The sequence below is a fragment of the Miniopterus natalensis genome, chromosome 5 (assembly GCF_054644295.1).
Source record: "Miniopterus natalensis isolate mMinNat1 chromosome 5, mMinNat1.hap1, whole genome shotgun sequence".
NCBI classification, from domain to species: Eukaryota; Metazoa; Chordata; class Mammalia; order Chiroptera; family Miniopteridae; genus Miniopterus; species Miniopterus natalensis.
The window spans coordinates 12215977-12229827 of NC_142085.1; the positions used below are offsets into that span (position 1 = coordinate 12215977).

General features: G+C 39.9%; 1 protein-coding gene across 1 annotated transcript in view; it reads left to right on the top strand.

Annotated features, from left to right (window-relative positions):
- The window catches only part of DNAH8 (dynein axonemal heavy chain 8), a 243812-nt gene that overhangs the window by 125668 nt on the left and 104293 nt on the right, over positions 1-13851 (top strand). The window contains exons 53-60 of the mRNA XM_087817239.1: positions 1003-1240; positions 3090-3232; positions 3633-3767; positions 4253-4375; positions 5008-5221; positions 7311-7420; positions 11413-11576; positions 12869-13061. Of these exons, the coding sequence (XP_087673365.1) occupies positions 1003-1240; positions 3090-3232; positions 3633-3767; positions 4253-4375; positions 5008-5221; positions 7311-7420; positions 11413-11576; positions 12869-13061 (1320 nt within the window). The remainder of the gene's footprint in view (positions 1-1002; positions 1241-3089; positions 3233-3632; positions 3768-4252; positions 4376-5007; positions 5222-7310; positions 7421-11412; positions 11577-12868; positions 13062-13851) is intronic.

Here is a 13851-nt window from a genome sequence, read left to right on the forward strand (position 1 = left end):
GGCAATCAGAAAAACTTGGATGGCAATCTTGGCTATGCAAATTTAGTGTATGGCAGATAGGGAAACCTTTAAACAATTCTCCAAGTAGTTTTTAGTATCTTTTTTTTTTCCTCCTCAGTTTTCCTTTTTAGTCCTTAGACAAAAAAAAAAAAAAAAAAAAAAAGAACGAACTAAGCATAGACTTTTAAGGGCTTGCCTGATTCTAGTCCATAGGTGATCCATTCTAGTGTGTGATTCTTGATGTAAGGATCCTCAAGACAGCAAGGGTGGGTAGGCTAGAAATAATACATAAAACTGAAATAAATATTTCGTAATTACTTTAAAATGCATAACATCAGTGGAAAGCATATTTTGAAATAATTTTGTTTTGAAAGACTGAGGATGTTTTACTGTAGATACATTTCTTTCTGGTGGCGAATGGTGGTTCACACACTTTTTTAAAGGGGAAGCTAGTAAATATTTTAGGCTCTGCGCAACTCTGTCTCACCCACTCAGCTCTGCTGTTGTATTGCAAAAGCAGCCAGACACAATGCGTAGGTGAATGTGACTGTGTTTTAGTAAAACTTCATTTGCCCAACAGGTGGCTGGCCCCTGGGCCACAGTTTGCTGAGCCCTGTAAAATGTTAAAAAGAAATACAATCTTTGATCTAGAAAATTTGGAGTAACCGAACTTTAGAACCAGAAACTGTCCTAGAAAACATCTAGTCTAGGCATTTTGCTTTATAGATCAGGAAACTGAAACTCAAGATAGTGCCTTGAGCTGGGAGTAGAAACCACGCCTCCCGATTCCCAGATTAGCATCCTCTCTGCTGGACCATTCAGCCTGTCTAAAGCAGCTGACTTTTCTTCTAAATACTGCTAGCTGCTAGACAGTGACCAAGCAATATGGGGAAATTCATTTGTTTTCTCTTTCCCTCCTTCTAAATTTATTATCATTTTAAAATTTTTATTTAAGACATTTAAATATAACAATTTATTTTATTGTATTTTAAATATTTTCAGTCTCTCACTCTTCTGGAAGGTTTAATTCCCTCCAAAGAAGAAGGTGGTGTTTCGTGTGTGGAGCATCTTCATAAATTATTTGTGTTTGGCCTAATGTGGAGTTTGGGAGCCCTTCTGGAATTGGAAAGCAGAGATAAGCTTGAAGCTTTTATACGAAGCCATGAAAGCAAGTTAGACTTACCAGACATATCTGAAGGCACAAATCAAACCATGTATGAGTTTTATGTTACTGACTATGGTAAGCATGTAGTGACTTACACCTGAAATGAAGTAACATTTTTTTAAATGGGAAAAATATAAACTTCCATAAACTCTTCTATGGGGGATATATTAAACCAATTATGAATAACATAATTGCTAACATATTTTTAAAGGTTATATATGCAAAGAATAGTATAATTTTGCATGTTGGCTGTGCTGGGAACTGGTACAGAGACTGCTGACTTCTCTTGGAGTGGCCTAAGTGACATCTGGCATGAATAAGTTAGCAATACCTCTTATATTACCTGTTTTCTAATGCTTGACAAAGAAAGGTAGCAGTGTAGGGGACACAGATTCTTCACAATGCAGGAATAGATCCCATAACTTTCCTGTTGGAAATGTCGAGATAAGTAGAGAATGAACCAAACAGATGGGTCCACCTTACCTGTAGCAGACCAGCCTGCTTGCTGTGTGTGGCAGGGCCCAACTCACCTCTCTCTAAAAGAAATGCCCTTGACCTTGATGCCTTTACCCAGAGCCTAGCTTTCAGTTCTTCTAAGCCTCAGAGAAGAAAAATCATACTTCCTAAAAACTGTATTTACCTCTGATTCTTTCTAAAACCCCAAAACAGCAAAGGTATTTTTTTAATGCACAAACTCAAAAGAACAGGAGAGTAGACTGCAATAACTACATTTTGAAAGCAAGAAAGCAGAAAGGTAAGTGGCAGTTGATTAAGCACACTGGGCAAAGGTAAGCCCTAAGCCAGCAGTGGGAAGAGTTGAGAAGCAGTGCAGTATATATTACAGAGCCTTCAGAGGGCTCAGACATTGGACACTGAGGCAAAGGTGGAGGTAAAAACAAGAAGGCTGCTTTTAAGTCGGCTTAAGAAACACACCTCCAGGTTCTCTTTCCAAAGCCACACTGCTAGACAGCTGCACCGACCCTACACTGGCCAAAGACTGAAGAATTATTGTTTGGAAAGTATAAAACACAGGGTTGCCTGGACCTGGGGGACACTAGGCACATTTGAGGGCATGGGAATAATTTGAAAATGAGGATGCCTGACTAGTGTGGCTCAGTGGTTGAGTGTTAACCCATGCACAAAGAGGTCATGGGTTCAATTCCCAGCCAGGGCGCATGCCCGAGTTTTGGGCTAGATTCCTAGTAGGGGGCGTGTAGGAGGCAGTCGATTGATGTTTCTCTCTCATCGTCGCTTTTCTCTCTCTCCCCTCCTCTCCCATCCTCTCTCTCTGAAAATCAATAAAAACATAAGAAAATAAAGTAAAATAGGGATTAAGTGAAAGTTTGTATTTTAAAGGGCCTTTATAAAGAGCCTAAGTAAGGTAAGTGAACTTTTTTCAGCTGGCCAGCTTTGACCAGAATTACCAGTAATTTTACAGCATGTGATTAGATGCTATTAAAGATTTGGGATGATAAAAAGGTCTAACTCAAAACGCAAACCAAAATTAAATGCATCCTTAAATCTAGATACGAATTCTCTTAGACTCCAGAGCCAAACCAAAAATGGTTATTTGAAAAGATCAATAAAATAGATAAATCTCTTACCAGAGATATTGGGGGGAAAAAGGAAAGACATAACTAACCATTGTCCAGATCTCTCCAGATGAATGATTTAGCAGCTGAAAAATTTTGTAAGGAGCAAAACAAATTTAATTATCTAATGCCACATATATTAGATAATCAGATATTAGATTAGATATTAGATATGATGTTAGGTTAGATAAACAGATATGTTAACATGTGTTAGGAAAATGTTTTAAATATTTTTATGATTTTGTTGATTGTTTATAGCACTTGCATTTTTGTACTGTAACTACTTTAGAGGAATGCAGTTTTATTAAGATCAATTTTTACTTATTGTATAGGTGATTGGGATCACTGGAATAAGAAAATTCAGCCATATTTTTATCCAACCGACAGTATTCCAGAGTATTCATCAATTTTGGTTCCAAATGTTGATAACATTAGAACAAATTTTTTGATAGACACCATTGCAAAACAAAATAAAGTAAGTTTGATAGTTTCTTAGACAATTGCAAACCATGTAAGAAACACATCCCTTTTCACACACTACAGGTAGAAAAATTAAATTTCAGCATAACAGGCTGTAGGCAGTGAGAGAAACATGTTTGGAAAATGAACCCCAGGTCCCGGGATGTATGTCACTGCTGACTCCCATACTCCTTCCATACTGCTGTGGTCACGGGAATATTCACCCATATTTCCTTCTAGCACTTTGATAGCATACATTTTACATTTAAATCTCTAATTCAACTAGGATATATTTTTGTGTAGTTGTAATTCCAAAAAATGAGTTGTATTAACTTATAGAATGAAAGAATGGCCATAAGATATTTAAAACTAAACATGTTATAACACCTTTCAACATGACTACCCTGCAATTGCAGGCTGTTTTGCTCATAGGAGAGCAGGGAACTGCAAAAACTGTAATGATTAAGGCCTATTTGAAAAAATATGATCCCGAAGTACAGTTATCCAAAAGTCTAAACTTTTCATCTGCCACGGAACCAATAATGTTTCAGGTAAAATTCATCATTTGCTTTATTAATCAACATTGAATACATATTTTAAGTGGTGGCTATGATAAAATGTATATGCATATAAACATTGATATATGTGTGTGTGTATATATATGTACATATATGTGTATATATATCTCAAAAGGAATGGTGTTACATGTTGTCATTCAGCTATTTAACCTCCCTAAGACTGAGATTAAAAACAAATTCAAATACCATATTTGGATTAATAGTCTAATATTTAATAGTCTAAAATTTGGATTAATAGCCTAATATTGAGGCTGAAGCTGAACTTTTGATTATATCTCCTTTAATATAAATTAATGATTAACATTCTAATAATTTTTAAAATTCACAATATGTATTTTAATAATGATATTTATACATATTAAATAATGAATTGTATTCTACTCTGGAAAATACTCTCATCATTTTTAGAAATGTAGCTTGAGATTTAATGCATCAAACCAACCATTTCCTTTTTCTAGAGAACAATTGAAAGCTATGTGGATAAGCGAATGGGAAGCACATATGGGCCACCAGGAGGCAGAAAAATGACTGTATTTATTGATGATATTAATATGCCCGTCATTAATGAATGGGGAGATCAGGTATGACTAAAATAGCTCCTATAGGCACTGGCTGGTGGCTCAGTTGGTTGGAGCATCGTCCCGTACACCAAAAGGTTTGCAGGCTTTCCAGTTTTTCATGAGATGAACCTGGGAAGAATTGAGCCTCTGAAACCAAGAGAGGAAACATTTTCAGTAAGGAGGGAGTTTCAGTGATGTTAGAGGCTACAGTTAAGATCAGAGGAGTACACAAAACCAAAAACCAAACATGCAGTAATTTTGAAAACTCAGGAGTGAAACCATCCCACATTCTGACGTTTTTTGAAGTGTTGAATTTTGAGTGTGAAAGGCATCTATAGTAAAACTTGTAACCTTGAGTGCTGTTGTAATTGTACCAAACATTCCATAATTCACCTACCTAAATTTATTTGGAAATTAGTTTTATCAATGTGATAAAGAGCACATTGGACCTGCACCAGACATGTTTAATTTATGGTTTAGAGTTCGTGGGTGATTGGTTAAGCCAAATAGCCTTGAAGGTGATCATCAACATTTACAAACACTTCATTGATAAGAGTTGAATATTTTCTTCTAATCTCATCTGTAGTAATCTTATAGGCACTATGGAGGAATATGAAAGTGACATGTTACTAAAAAAAACTATAACATTTCAGATAACTAATGAGATTGTGCGTCAGATGATGGAAATGGAAGGAATGTACAGCTTGGATAAGCCTGGAGACTTCACGACTATTGTTGATGTGCAGCTCATAGCAGCAATGATCCACCCTGGAGGGGGTCGAAATGACATTCCACAACGTTTAAAAAGACAATTTACTGTGTTTAATTGCACGTTGCCTTCAAATGCTTCAATAGACAAAATTTTTGGTATGACTATTCTTGGTGTATTATATAATGGACATAAACCAAGCAAAACCTTATTAAAGAGATTAAAAAGGCTCTGTTTGAAGTGGGAGTTATGTATCTGAAATAGGTAAATATTGGAAGAGAGGGAGTAAGTACTAAGAAGAATGTTTATAGCCCCTTTTAAGACTCAGGAATATTCAGAAATAGCCTTTTTGAAGGTCACTTTAGAGGTAAGGAAATCTTTGTGTTTTGGTTTTCTTGGCATGATTAATATGAGAAATTTGGGCTGACTGCACATAGATCATAGGTTAACAATATAATATACTAAGTGAAATGTAGCACTTTGATATGTTAATAAAAATGAAATTTTAATGCCAGGTTTAGGCTCACATAAATTGTTTAAATGAGACACAGATGGTTGGATGTTAGTAGTGGTGAAGCAGACCATGGGCACCCCCAGCGGTTTCACTTCTGGCTATATAGCAATTTATCACTGTTTTTCCTTTGTGGTTGGTGCTCTCTCAGCCTCATTTGAGAAGTCCTTCCTACCCAGAGGTCACTCAGACAGTCTCCTATATTTTTCCCCAAACACCATATAGTTTGCCTTTTACATTTAAGTCCTTATTCCACCTGTGGTTGATTTTACGTATGTGTGCCAGAAGACTTACGTACGGGTGTTCATAGGACATTGTTCATGTTAGCATGAATCCAGTGTTCATGGACAGTAAAATCAGATAAATAACCTGCAGTGTAATGCCACACAGCAGTGCATATGAACACACACAGCTACATGCTTCAACATGGACAACACCCATAGCATGTTGAGTGAAAGAAGCAAATACAGAGGAACATATGATGCCATTAAATTAAGTTTCAAAAATTAAGGTTAAAAAAAAGAGGTAAAGTTCAGAAATGTAAGCTTCATAGCAAAGCTGTAAAGAAAAGTGAGTTACCAATTCTCACCAAGTGGGAGCAGAGGCTACCTCTGGAGAAGGAAGGGGTGGGATGGGGATGGATAGACAGGCTACTAATGAACTGGGGCCGTGTTGTATTTCTCAGGCTAGTGGTCTGGAAGTGAGCATTTGCTTGTTTGTTAAACTATTGTATACATTCTTTGATGTGATTTATATTGAAAATTACATATGGAAACAAACCAGAAACTGAGTCTCAGAGAAGAGAAATAACTGCCCATGGCAGAGGCATGGAGCTAATCCTGGTTTTTAACTCCAGATCCTGTGCTTCCTGTATAACACATTTGTCCCCCAGGAAGTTGGAGACCTAGAATCAGAGGATTTCAGGAAGCAAAGGGCCTTACAGGCATCTAGCACAAGCAACCATGACTTTCGAGGACAATTTCATGTTTCCTTAAGGCCACTCTTTGATCTATGTGAAGGAAGCCCAGTTTCTTCAGCTGTCCCCCCCCCCTTCATAAACCTGCTCCACATCTCTGAACAGATATTCATATTCCTCTGAAAATACCATGCTCAGAACTGCGCATGCCACTCAACATACCATCTCACTGAGCGAAGTAGAGTAGCCTGTTTTTGCAGTCTAAAATCCAAAACTTTCTAAACCTGTAGCCCAGTCCTTCCTGAAGGGGATCATACTGGACTGTCACTGTGTTAGATGTTTCCTGGGAACCGTTAGATGACCAGCGCCAGCCAGAGTGGGGATCGACTTCTGTCAGCAACCAATCCGGGTGACCCTGAACAATATGCTTTACCTTCTGGGCCCAGTCTCCTCCTCTAAGTTCTTTCCCAGCTCTCCTATGCTTCAGGATGAGTGCTGTCTTATAGGCTTGGAGCTAGGCTATGTGGGTTCAAATCTCAGGTTTGCCCACACACGGGCTGTATGACCTTGGGCAAGTTACAAAACTCAATATCTACTGCAGATTCTCCTCATAGGATGTTGGGAGGGTTAAACGACTTAATCCATATAAAGTGCTCGTCATAGATACTAAGCTTTGCAGGCTCCACTGCTGACTCCCAGCCTTAGTTGAGAAATTCTTAGCACCACCTAGTCAGTCTTGTAATGATTTATTCACTGGGATAAACATGCACTTTATAATCTTTTAGTAAGCTCACACCCTTAATTTTGTGTGTTTTTCCAGGAATTATTGGCTGTGGATACTTTGATCCTTGTAGAAAGTTCAAACCTGAAATATGTGAGATGATTCCCAATTTAGTTTCCGCAGGCAGAGTGCTGTGGCAGTGGACTAAGGTAAGGTCATCTGTGGTCACTAATAAAAATACGTCAAATATTACTCACCCTAGTTCTCACTCGTGGCTCAGGATATTATCATCACATTATATGTGGTAATGCTGTTTTGTACAAGACAATTGGGTGCTCAAATATATTTGTGACACCTTTTCCTGCCAGGCAGCACATACTCTGATTGAATGATGCTTTCCATATGTATGAGATATTACTATAAATCAGATATGACACCCGAGATAAGGGAGAATTTGCTGAAATGAAAACACTGTTTTTCCACTTGTTACTCTGGTCTGTAACTCTTGTATGTCCATCTCCTCCCAGTCCCCACCAGACTATGTTAGACACAGATATTTACTGACTGAGTGAATACTTGGATTTCCAGCTATTCTTAGCTAACCCAAACTTAAGGTCTAATTTGTGTGTTCCTCAGAGGTGGAGCATGAGTTAGCAAATGGATGGGAATGTACTTAAAATAGGCTTGATTTTAATACACAAGTCAGTGCTCTAAGTAAAGCTCAACAGACCTGTAGCTGTCATCAGGTGGCTTAAGGCAGACTCATGAAAAAGCAATTAAAACTCCTTGCTGACCGGTCATGAGGATACTCGTATTTCTGTGTCTGAACATGCTGACCAGTCATGAGATAACTCATGTCTGCACTTACATTAATTTAAGTAATTTTAAGGTCTGAAAGCAATGTAGAGTTTTAAAAGAGTGCAAAAGTTGCCTGCCACACAGGCGAGTCCTGCCTCGAAATAGCCATCAGCAAGGTGTTTTAAGTATAGGTGTGAGATAAAAATGAAGTTGATGTATTTGCCAAAAATGGGGAAGGAGAATAAGGATTGGTTGTCATAGTTCACTATACATTCATTAGGCCAGTTACACACATCTGTGTGGAAGCTACATCCTGGGGAAACCTGGAGTGTTTGCCAGCCTTTCAAGTTCCCAGGTGGATGCGGGGAATTCTAGATACAGTTATCAGAAGAGGAGTTGGCTATGTCTCATGAAATGCTCTTCCATACACCCCCCTCCCCTGAAGTGATCAGTTCCTTACATGAGAGGGCTCCTTGTCAGCACAGGGCCTTTGCACATGCTGTTCTGCCTCTTTAAAGAAGCTCCACAATGAATGGCAAGGTCTGAGTGTGAGTATTTTTGGTGGTAAGATCCATCTGTTTTCCAGGGGAGCTACTGTCCAATTTAATGTGCCTTTAGACACATTTTTCTGAAAAGCTTTGGTCTTCCTGATGTCTTTCTGTTGAAGCTTCTTTTGTGATGTGACTGTTTACTGGCTCCACTTTCTCACCTTGCTTTACCTCTTTAACCCATTGCACATGAGCTTTCATTTCCACTGCTCTCATCGAAGTCTCCGGAGGACTAGATCTTGCCAAGGCTGAAGGCTGAGTTCTTCCTCTCACTTGACTTTTAGCAGCATTTGACATAAACGGTCCTTCTAAAGACTTCCTTCACTCGGCTTCAGAGGGCCTTCGTCCCTTGGTTCCTGTCCTCTTTTATCAGTCACCTTTCCTAAGCCCCTTCTCCCCCCTCTAAATATCGGTGCGCACCTGAGCGTCCATCTCCAGTCTTTACCTGGGTAGTCTCACCAGCTTCGAGGCTTTAACCAGCGCCTCTGTGCTGATGACTTCAAAATCACTGTCTGCATCCAGGCCTCTCTGCTTGGCTCCAGGCTAATTTCTAACTGCTCAGTGGACATCCCCATTTTGATATCTAATAATTATCATGTCCGAGCAGAACTCTTAATTGTCCTTAAGTATGACCCTTCCTCAGACTTACATATCTGTTAACAGTAACAACTACCCTGCTTCTAAGACTGAAAAACTGGCACCGTCTTTTAATTTGTCTTTCTCATCCCTACATCCAGTCCATCAGCACGTCTCAGCACCATGCTTTCACCATGTACCCCAAAACTGAGACCTTAGTGCCATCTCACTGTGCACCCTGCTAGGGGCTCCGTCACCTGCCCTCTGGATCATGCAGCGACTTCCTAACCAGCCTCCTTGCTTTCTTTCTGCCTTCCTCGAGTCTGTCCTTTACACAGTCCTAGAACACGTTTTTTAGAAAGTAACCCAGAGATCATTCCTCCTCCTTAAAAGCACTAGGAGATTCCCAGTTACATTTGCGCTGAAACCCAGCCCCTTGCTCTGGCTGTGCCCCTCGCCCTGAGCTGGGCCCGCTCACCTGCTCACCTGCCCCCCCCCCCCCCCCCCCCGGTCATTCTGCTCCAGCTGTGGTGCTTCTCGTGCTCAGAGCCACTGCACTTCATTTGACTGATTCTCATCCTTCTTACCCTCAGAGGCGCTTGCCTGTGTCCTGTCCTCCAAAGTCACTGTCCATGGCCTCATCTCAGGCGTTGCCTGTTTCTGGACTCTATTTTTTCTAACTATGATTTTTATCATTATTATTTGTCCATTTGTTTGTTTACCAATATGTTTGTTTCCCGTTTGTTGTCAGGCTCCCCCAGCACCATTCCCCCACTAGAATGGAAGCTCCCTGATGGCAGTGGGTGTAGCTGTCCTGTTTACTGTGGCATCTTCCCAGGGGCAGTGGGAGGTGCTCAGACATGGTCATTGCAAAATAAATGAATCTTCCTCCTGTACCCACCCCCAGATAAACAGCCTCCTTCATATGTTTTCCTTCAGATCACCTGTCTTCACAAAGCACTATTTCGATCCACTCACCTTGTACATCCCCTCACCTTTCCATTACTTTACACACTTTAAAGCAGAAGCAGGTGAGAAAAGAGAAGCTGACAGAAATTAAAAGGAAATACTAGAAGAGAAGGAAAGAAGTGGGCAAATAAATGAGAAGGGGGGAAGAAAGGAATTCATTTCATTCTCTTCAATGGTTGCTTCAATGGCTGTGTCTTTTACAGCAAAGAAGAAAAAGCAACATTCACGTGCCCTTGTCCCTTTATTTTTGCATATTTGTAATATATGTCGTATTTATGAGTCACAAAGTGTATGATTGACATGTCAGTGAGTAGAAGGAACGTTTTAGCTTGGCACGGAACTGAGCAAAGAGGGAACCAGTGCTTCTCTCCCCCTTGCTGCCTGCTGTTTTAACTTCCTCTGTGGATTCGCCTAGAAAATCACTCTCCAAACTCAGTGGGGTACTGTTTCAACAAGGAAGGACATATTCCATGAATTGGTGCTGAAGAAAGCATGTGCTTTCCTGAATTAATCATGCGGAGAGTCTGCTTTGTGTCTCCAGAGTTATCATTGTTTCACTTTCGAAAATGATGCTGATGATACCAATTACACTCTTTCCACACGGCCAGCAGTGCTTCCCACACCTGCTCCGCCTCAGGTTTACCCCTGCCTGGCCATTGTGACAGCTTTGCCTGTTTAGACCCTACAAGTTGGTAGAAATAATAAATAAATTAGTGTTCGTACTAACAGCTGCATGTCAGACTTGCCTGTCAATTTTTTCCAGGTGTTCGGATATATGAAAGCGTGTGGACTGAGCTTGGGCCCCACTAGTGATATTTAGGTTTCAGTATACAAATATGCGTGTGGAAGCAGAACTGCACTAGGGACGCTGATCGAAGCAACTTCAGAAGTGAACATGATGACTGGCTCACACTCAGTTTTTTGTGATGACCTATTTCCATGAAACACTAACAAGGTTAATAATGATTAGGATGCTTGTTCCCACAGCTCACATAGGTTTTAAGAATTCAGGAGAAGTGACTTGTTCAAAGCCAACTAATGGTGGTAGAACAGGGGCTGGGATCTGCATCTCATGCATTGTACTTGAATGCAAGGGCTTATGGTCTTCTACATTTCATGGTGGTTAATTTATGATATGTGTATTTTCCATCAGTGCTATGATGAAAATATAAACTTAACTTTGGCTTAATACTCAGCCTCTTTAAAATAGGATTTGTGAAATGAAATAGGTCTAAAAGCAGTTCCATTTTTAATTTATCTGAAAAGTGAATGAGAGTATCTTTTTTTTTTTTTTTTTTTTCCATCTCTAGGTGAAGATGCTGCCAACTCCTTCTAAATTTCATTACATTTTCAATCTTCGAGATCTTTCCAGAATTTGGCAAGGAATGTTAACCATAAGAGCCGAGGAGTGTAATTCGATCTCTGTTCTCCTGTCACTTTTCAAACACGAGTGCAACAGAGTCATTGCAGACAGGTGTGTGGTACAGCGCCTGCGTTCAGTGTGCTGTATGAGAAGTTCATACAATAGATTAAATCCTGCATTGTCTGCTCAGATCAGTAGAGTAGGGAGTAGTGTCTTCATTTTCTCTGGGGCTTGTTGAAGCAATGATGTCATTTCCTACCTGCTGGTCACCTTAAAAAACTTGCTCTGTGAAATTCAACAGGACATCTTTTAAATCACCACGTTATCAGAGAGTTGAAACATTCAGAGGCAAATTTTAGTTATGTACATTTTCTAAAAAATTCGAGCTCTGTGTAGTTTTGCGTGTGAAATCTGGTACATAAACTCAGTTATCGTTCTGAGCCTGTTTCCTCCTCTATGAAGTATGGGCAGTAATGTGGTCTTACAGTGCTGTGAAGGCCCACCGCAGTGTCTGGCACACAGACAGTACTGTCCAATGGTCGTCCCCTTCCTCCTCTCTGCCCGAATACTATAAGTCTGAAAAGGACCCTCACACAGTGTGTGCCCACAAACCCAGAAAGAGGACACTCACCCACTACTGACTGTCACTTCTGCACTCTTACTGTAGGTGTTAAGGACCTTTAACCTCACCCAGTTGACTCACCTGTATTGTTAAACAAAAAAATCATTCATGACACTTGTTAAAATGATAAGGCACACAGTCTTTATTCGGGACTGTCGTGATAGGTACAGGGACTGCTGCAGTGGAGCTTTGCAATGGGGGACAGAGATTGGGCTCAACTCCAGATTCAACAAGCAAAAAGTGAGAGTTTATAGCCAAGGGACAGGATGGGGCAGGTTGGCACATGGAAAATCAGCCAGAGGAAATGGCAGGGGTGCAGGGGGATTCCAGCTAAACTTACCTGAATAGGATTCTTGTAGGCCAGGCGATCAAATGTTACCCCAGGGGGATGTAGAAGAAAGGAATTTGGTCACTTGTGGAGGGTGACCAGATACTAGGGGTGGAGGATTCTGGCTAAATGTACTTGACAAGATTTGAGCTAAAATTGGGTGATGCAAAGAAGGGCATGGAAGTCCAAGAGTCGAGGGAAGAGGGTTCAGAGGAGCCTGAGTGTGGTCAAGGTGAGACTCTCATCATCAGTATTTTCTATAAGTAGCACTGGCAGTGTTATAACCATGTTAGATGTGTTCCTTCTTGTCAGAAGGCAGAACGTATTGTTTCCCTGTCCTGACGTGGTGGAGGTGCAGGACGGGGTCGGGAGGAGGTGGAGAGGTTGAAACCATGCTCAGTTAGGAAAGATGCCTCCATATTTTGCGTTTTTACTCCTGGACTCTTCTTTTAGATTTATAACTCCTGAAGATGAACATTGGTTTAAAGCACATATTACTCATGCAATTGAAGAAAATGTCAGCCCGGAAGTGACATCATATATTCTTCCTGAGCCATACTTTGTAGATTTTCTCCGTGAGATGCCTGAACCAACTGGCGATGAACCTGAGGACTCTACATTTGAAACACCCAAAGTCTATGAATTGGTATTTATTTTCACCTTTAAAGAGAGTTCTTTTGGATCACTCACCTAACTAGGTTTTTCTCCCTGTACCAGAACCTCACCGTGGAGTTGCTGTAACTTCTGTGTTAGTCATGAGTTGTGATTCATGTCATCATACACCAAGTGTAAAATATTTCTTTCAATGAAATTTAGCAGTGATCCCATTAAAGTTAGGTATAAGACAAGTATGCCTGATGTTATCACTATTATCTAATATTGCTTTGAAAGTTCTGGGCACTGCAACGAAATGACAAAAAAAAAAAATAGATGTAATTATCAGACAGGAAAAAACAAAAATATCATTTTATTTTCAGATGATATGATTATCTCTTCATATAATCCAAGAGAATTTAAAATCTCTTTTAAGTAACTAAGAGTTCAGTAAGATGACCAAGTATGATATAAATATAAAACTTAGTAACTGTCCTCTATAGTAAGTTATAGTCATTGGGCCAAATCCAGCCCACTGCCTGTTTTTGTTAGATTTGTGAGCTAAGAATGATTTTCACATTTTTAAGTGGGTAGAAAAAAATGAAAAGAATAACACTGTGTGACATTCATACGGAATTGAAATTCCAGTGTTCACAAGTAAAGTTGTATTGGAATACATCGTGTCCATTTGATTGCAAACTGTCTGACAACTTTCACATGATAGTGGCAGAGCTTTGAATAGCCATTCCAGGGACCATAGGGGCACAAAGCCCAAAATATTCACTGTCTTTCCCTTTACAGTAAAAGTTTGCCAACTCTTGCTAACAATAACAAGATAGAAA